Raw genomic sequence first — 6,749 nt, forward strand, 5'->3', positions numbered from 1 at the left:
TCCCCATGGAAATACAGTATCCCTGACACCCAGAGCAGAGTCAGATGCATCCATTCTGTCTCCACACTGGTTTTATTTTCTGGAACCAGTTGAAGGGAGAAGAAAATCTATGTGGAGGTGAGGGCTGGCTACAGAGGAGGGCTTGGAGGGGTTTGGTTGTCAGCTGTGGTGGGGCTCAGGAAAGAAGCATCTCCAGAAGCAGCCCAGTGAGAGCCAGGAGCAGGAGCCAGAAGGATCTCAGAGCTGGGCCTGCTGCATTGGAGAATCCTGAACACTTTTCGTTGATGACTTTGTACCCAAGTTTTTCCACAATCTCCTTGGCACAGGCAGACGGAGTAGTACAGACCCCAGGGGAGCTTTGTCCCTTCTTGGTACCTTAGGATAGGAAAGAAGAGAGGGGTCAGGGTCACTTTCCTCCCTTGGAAATCCCAGACTAAAAATCCTTCCCCTGCCCTCTCTATTCTGCTGCCCCGGCCTGTGGGGGACCCTGATAGCTGTTCTCTCCCCCAACAAGGTCTGACTATCTCCCTTGGTAATACCCATTGGGCTCCAGTCCAGAGCCAGCTGGCTTCTCCCCACCCCCTTCCCCCCAGCTCTCAATGATATGGAACAGGCCTGACACCACCTCAGCGTTCAGGCAATGAAGGAGTCACTCACACTTGGTGCGAGAGTGGGATCTCCAGGATCTTCATCCTTGTAGCACCTCAAGGCACCAAAAGGAGGCAGCAATGGCCTGCTTCCTTTCCCAGCTTTGCTGGTGCCTCCCAAGGTGACTGGGGACAAGTCCCTTCATCCCTCTGTGCCTCACTTTCCCTTCTAGTAAAAGGCTGATGGCTGAGATGTAGGAGGGGAGAGGGAGGCTATGAGCAGGACCAGGACTGGGAGTACAGCCCTGGCAGGGTCCCAACCTGCAGCCCAGACTTGATGGGCATCTGGACGTCCAGTGCATGTTGTGGAGAAATCACGCCCCAGTCTGCCTCGCTGCGGTAAGCAGCCAGCCCCAAACCCCCCTGTGTCACCTGCCTGTGTGACTAGCTGGGCTGTAAAAATTCCAAAGGGAGGGGGAACCTGCTCCTCCTTTTGTCTCAGGTTCCTGCCCTTGCAGGTCACGTGACTAGGCATCTCACCTGGTCAGTCTGATGTCATTTGGAAGCACCGGACAGCAGCCAATGGGGCTACTTTTGGTGGGAACTTAGTGATGAGGTCATAACAGGTGTATAAGAAAGTCCTCATGAGGAAGGGGGGCAGACATCTTTGGTAACATGAAAGCAAGCAAATGGCCTCTGGAGCTCTTTTAGACTCTGGATGAACATGTGGGTAACCTTCCTGAAATTTAGCCAGTAACTTAGGATCAGGTGTTCTAGAAGCGTATCAAAAGGCTATCAAGTCACTTCCGTTTGCTAAGGGTTATTCTTTGATATTTTTCTGACTTGTACGCCTCCCCATGCCTACCCTCTCTACCCAGTAAAGCTATCTGTTATAGCAAGCCTTGTTGTACATGCTTGAGAGGGATTGGGCAGGCCTTTTCTCCCTTTGCTAGACTGACTAAGGGAGGCTACTTTATAAGTTTCTGGCTATAGGAAGCACCCAGATATATCTTGCTGGGGCTAAGCAACCCTTAAGTCTACTGGGCCTGTGTAGCCTGAGCGGCACAGAGCCCGAACAGAGACTGGAGCTCGGGTGGTGGCAGCAGTTACCCCAGGTTTGTGGGTGTGCTCCAGGAAGGGGGTTGACCAGAAGTTGGTGCCCCTGGGGTGGTATCCAAAGCTTGGTTTTGGTTGGGCTCAGTGAGGCAGGTGCCTTGGTGCAGCAGCACCCCTTACTGGTCTGTCACACATGTAGAGGAAGGGGGCAGAGATGATCTCGCACATGGGGAGGAGGGAGAAGGGTGTGGAGGTACCAGAGTCTGGAGTCCAGGTGACATTCAGGCATCCAGGTTTCTTTGTAGGGCATGCTGAGACAACTTTATCGCAGCCATAGGAATCCTGGTTTGGCTCACAGATGGGGCAGTAAATTGGGGTCATGTTCTGGGGTACTGGAACAAACAGAGCAAAGGCAGTCAGCTTGGGGGACCTTCCATCCTGGTCTTCAGTTCCGGGTACAAAGACTGGGACCCTGGCAACCTCCAGGCATAATCCCATCCACCCCAGGGATCTAGGGAAACTGAATGGGGCAGTTTCCAGGGACCCAGTGCTATTCAGTGGGGTGTTCCCGCAGAATTGGAGGACCATTCGTAGAGACCCCCAGTAGCTTCTTCTCCAGGATGGAGGAGGGGGGGAATGGAGTTAAGGGGCCAAAGGGAAGAGACCCCATTCCTTACTTTGTAAAGAGGTGGTTTTGCAGGCATCCCCCTTGCAGCAGGTGAAAACTGCCCGAGCTTTCATGAATGGCCCAAAATCCATGAACTTGTTCATGTCTGAGCAGACACTGGAGGCCACACAGCCCTTGAACATGTGTGTGTGTCTCTCTCCCACTGGAAAGTAGAAGACAGGAGCTGACCCCTCTGGCATTTCCTCTGCCCTTCTCCTCCTCTCCCAAAGGGGAAACTGAGGCAGAAACAGGAGCCTGGGACACATACCTGAGGTGTCACAGGCCCTGGAGTGACACCCAGGTGTGCAAGATTCCACCTTTCCCAACCCTCCTGGTCTAGGCCCACCGTATCACACTCACCTCATAGGGTGGGGAGAGAACCCATGAGTCATCCCCCCGTCCTCCCTCCACCCCTGCTCTAGCCCAGCAGATTCCCCTTCCTTCCCAGAGCTGGGAGACAACCCAAGCATCTGGGCAAGCATCCGGGGCTCTCAAACCCATCTCTTTATTCAGCCACTCTCACTATGGAGAGAATCTTCCATCATGGCAATGAAGCAGCTGTCTTCTCCAGAACCACAGGACTTCTTTGTGCAGGTCTTGTCTTCACTGGTGCAGTGCTCACACTCCAGGCTGGACCCTGGAGAAGGGAAGAGAAAAGGATATAGCCCTTTCCTGATTTGGGGTTTAAATGAGAAGCCTCAGGCCCAGTGCCTGGCTTTCCCCAGGGTTCCTGTCCTGGCATCCCAGACACCCTGGGGCTACCATTGGCTTTTAAGAAAATAAGAACTGTCATATCCTGGGTCAGACCTTAGATCCATCTTGCCCAGTCTCCTGTGTCACATGGCAGCCAAGAGTGGAGGCTGGAAGGGAGAGTAAGCTGGGTCTGAGCTGGGTTTTCCCCTGATCCTCTCTCCCTGGCAGCCTCCAGTATTTCAGGCCCAGGAACTTCTGATTCAGAGGCCATGCCCCTCACTCCCCTGCTCCATAGCTCCCAATGCCCCTTTCCTCCAAGAACAGATCCAATCCCATTGCAAATCTGGCTACACTCTCAGCTTCCACTGCATCTGGTGGCCACAAGCTCCCCGCTTTTCATTCCACACTGGGTGAAAAAGACCTGCCTGGTGCTCATTATCAACTGATGGCCTGTTTCTTTCATGTCATGGACCCCTCATTCTTGTCTAGTGGGAGACAGTCAGTAGTAAATGCCTAGTGCCTTTCTCGTCACCATTTAGTATGTTGTAAACCCTTATCATGTCCTCCCTCAAGCATCTCTTTTCTAATCTGACCAGGCCTGGCCTCATTAGTTTCTCCTCTTATGTAACCCCATCCATACTGCTACTCATCCTTATAGCCCTTCTCTGGATGTTCTCTAATTCTTCTAGATCTGCTTTAAGGTGTAAGGACCAGACCTGGGCACAGGATTCAAGATGTGGATGCCCTGTAGATGTATAAAGGGGCAAGACAATGTTTTCTGATACTTCCTCTTTTGCTGAGAATAACCCACAGGTTGGGAATTGCAATCCACTGGGCAACCTAAAGCTGGTGACACCTGCCAGGCACTTCGCCCCTTGGAGCCCATTGGAACAATGATGCATTTCCACCCACAAAGCGTGCATTAGGATTTCCTGATGATCCATACCCTGGCGCCTGGGTTGGAGCATCATTTCTGGCTATCAGCTCCCAGATGTCCTCTTCTTCCATGACTGAGGAAGTGCTAATTTTGGAAACCTATTGTCAACGCTTCCTCCTTGGCTTTGATCCCTATTTGTTGTTGTTTCCATTACAATTTGATGCTCCTCCCACCCCTCTGAGAGATTTTCTGCTCTGGTTTTATGTTAGCGAGGTGGTTCACAAACTCATTAACCTTGAGGCACCCCCTTCCCCCAGCTTGTTAACCTTGAGGTCCCCCACTTGAAAAACAACATCTCCTTGCTTTCATAAACTGGGCTTGGCAGAAGTCACGTCTGATCCCAAGCCCCTGCTCTAGGCAAGATCAGCCCTACAGAAGTCCTGGTTTAATCTGTTCCTGCACAACCCTGTCACACAACTACAAGGCCCATTGCCCCAAGATCCCCTGAACCCCACGTAAAGCAGGAAGAGCATGGAGAAATGGGGCTGGAAGGGACCTCCAGTGGTTGTAGTCTTAGTCATGGAGTCATGGAGAAGTTAGGGTGGAAGGGACCTCCAGAGGTCACATCTAGTCCAACCCCTGCCTGAGGCAAGGTCAGCCCTGTCCAAATCATCCCAGATACATCCATCATTTAAATTCTTTGTAAAACTACCAGCAACCCTGACACAACACTAGGCATCACAACTGAACCTGCCACAGAGAAAACAGGGGCACTGAAGTAGCCAATGTCTTGCTGTAAGAGGTCATTATATGCTCAAGAGATCCCAGGTAGAAGCTGTGGCCAAACTACAGAGGAAGTCAATAACTACCCCAGCCTATGGGGGAAAATTCCTTTCTGACCCCAAATACAGCATTGGTCTGACCCTGAGCAGAGGGGTGAGACCCTCTAGGCAGAACCCTCCAGCTTTGATCTCAGAAGGAGCGTTAGCACAGCCCTTCCCCATCCCCAGCCTGGGCTGTAGCCAACATCCAATACCTCTGAGGGAGGCTTAAAAACCCTCTGACACATGGGGCAGGAAGTCGGGAGATAACCAGCAAAGCCCAGAAGCCTGGGAAATCCCCACAGCAGAACATGGACATCACTATGCCTAAATCATCCCCACCCAGTGGCTGTCCATCCTCTTTTCGAAGACTTCCAGTGATGGAGAGTCCACAGCTCCCTTGGATATCTATTCCACAGCCTCCTTGCTGTAACAGGGTTGAGGGGTGGCACTATCCTGCCACTGCAAGGAAGGTTAAAGTTTTTTGACAATGGAAAAAATCCAGGACTGAGTCTTCCATTGCAAAGAACTTGGGGCCGGAGGGTTTGGGCCACTTGGGATCCTATTAGAAAGCTCTGCATGAATTGTGTGGAAGCATGGGTAGTTTTTTGCATGCCTCATGGTGGTCATGTTATGTGGCACCCTGAAAGAGATCTCATGGAACTCCAGCTGAGAATCACTGCATTAAATAAAAGAAATGGGCTGAGCAGGGAAACTGTTGGACTGACCTGCAGCCAGGAGAGCAGCAAGGAAGAGGAGGAGGGTGACGGGCGCCTTCATTGTGATATGGGTGGGGGTGATGCTGGAGGTCTCTGAAGGATAAAACTCTCTGGAATCCGTGTGGCAGGACCTGGAAATGGGAACAAAAGGCTTCATTGATTACGTCTCCATCCACCTTGTTTAATGGGGAGAAATGGGGTAAAACCCAATAAGAAGAGGATCATCCCATCATAGTTGATTGCTTCCAATGGCTGAGCTCACTGGCTTGAGGTCCCTCCAGGTAGATCTCCACTCCCTGTCTTTTCTTTCCTTTGAAGGCTTCCAAATAAGAATCAGGACTCCTAGGTTCTCCAGCTGACACACGGAGGAGCCTGGCATTGTGATGACTTGCTCAGTGCTAACGGGAATAAAGGAAGGTCTGGGAGCAGGGGTGACGTGTAATGATTTAGATAGAACAGGATGGGCTGAGCATCCAGGTGCCTGGGTCCTATACAGGGCGGGGTGGGGGCAGCTAGAACTAGCAAGTTAGAGTGGGGGGAGGACGAGGCTGGTAGGCTGGTCTCTTTGAATCCATCTCAAGGAGGTGGTTGCATCCTGTGGCCTTGAGCAAAGGGTGGGGAACACCTGGGTTCAACCTCTGTTCATGGAGGGGAGTGGGCTCTGGTGGGTTAGAGCCCTGGGACGGGAAGAGGATCCTCTGGGTTAGATTACTGTGAGCCAGGACTCCTGGGTTCTCTTCCCAAGCTGTGGGAAAGGAGTGGGATTTCCCGGCACAGAGGGGCTGGGAGCTGAGACTCCTGGGTTCTGTCCCAGTTGAGGGAGGGAGGTGGAAACAGGCAAAAGCTGGGAGCCAGGAGTCCCAGGTTCTCCTCCAGCTGTGGGAGAAGAGTGGAGTCTAGTGGGTTCGAATAGTGGGGCTGGGAGTCCAAACACCTGGGTTCTCTCTACCCCGGGGGGGGGGGGAGGTGAGAACAGGAGGGGGTGAGAGCCTGGACCCCTGGGTTCCCTTCTGGCTCTGAGATGGGGGAAGGTCTAATCAGCAGCACAACCTGTGGGGGGTCTTGTTGATGCCCTTCACCACATCCTACCAACAAACACTTCCCAGTGACTTTTGGAACCCCCCCCCACCCCTCCCCACCATCTAGTGATTGCATCCCAGCAGGGCATGGATGGGGAGCAGGACACTTGGGTTCCTAAGAGTGCATCTTGGAGGGGAGTCACTTACCGAGAGCTCCTGGCAAGCTTCAGGCTGGGTGTTGCCCTTTGTCTTCCAAGTGTTTCTTCCTTTATGAAGCGCAGGCTCTTTTATGTGCTTACAGCCATGGGGC

General features: G+C 52.5%; 1 protein-coding gene across 1 annotated transcript; it reads right to left on the minus strand.

Annotated features, from left to right (window-relative positions):
- Positions 1 to 53: 53 nt before the first annotated feature.
- LOC102368813 (phospholipase A2 inhibitor subunit gamma B-like) lies at positions 54 to 6,749 on the minus strand. Its single transcript, XM_006034478.3, has 6 exons — positions 6,647 to 6,749; positions 5,430 to 5,551; positions 2,834 to 2,947; positions 2,321 to 2,473; positions 1,901 to 2,035; positions 54 to 375 (listed from the first exon to the last, which is right to left on the minus strand). The coding sequence occupies exons 2-6, from the start codon at positions 5,479 to 5,481 to the stop codon at positions 176 to 178; spliced, it is 654 nt and encodes a 217-aa protein (XP_006034540.1). The 5' UTR covers positions 5,482 to 5,551; positions 6,647 to 6,749; the 3' UTR covers positions 54 to 175.

Source organism: Alligator sinensis, unplaced genomic scaffold (genome assembly GCF_000455745.1).
Source record: "Alligator sinensis unplaced genomic scaffold, ASM45574v1 scaffold850_1, whole genome shotgun sequence".
Lineage (NCBI taxonomy): Eukaryota > Metazoa > Chordata > Crocodylia > Alligatoridae > Alligator > Alligator sinensis.

Coding starts and splice junctions, on each gene's coding strand:
- LOC102368813 (XM_006034478.3), bottom strand. CDS start 5,481: ATGAAGGCGCCCGTCACCCTCCTCCTCTTCCTTGCTGCTCTCCTGGCT. Junction 2,036..2,320: donor CAAAACCACCTCTTTACAAA/GTAAGGAATGGG, acceptor TGTTTGTTCCAG/TACCCCAGAACATGACCCCA. Junction 376..1,900: donor CACCTGGACTCCAGACTCTG/GTACCTCCACAC, acceptor TCCTATCCTAAG/GTACCAAGAAGGGACAAAGC.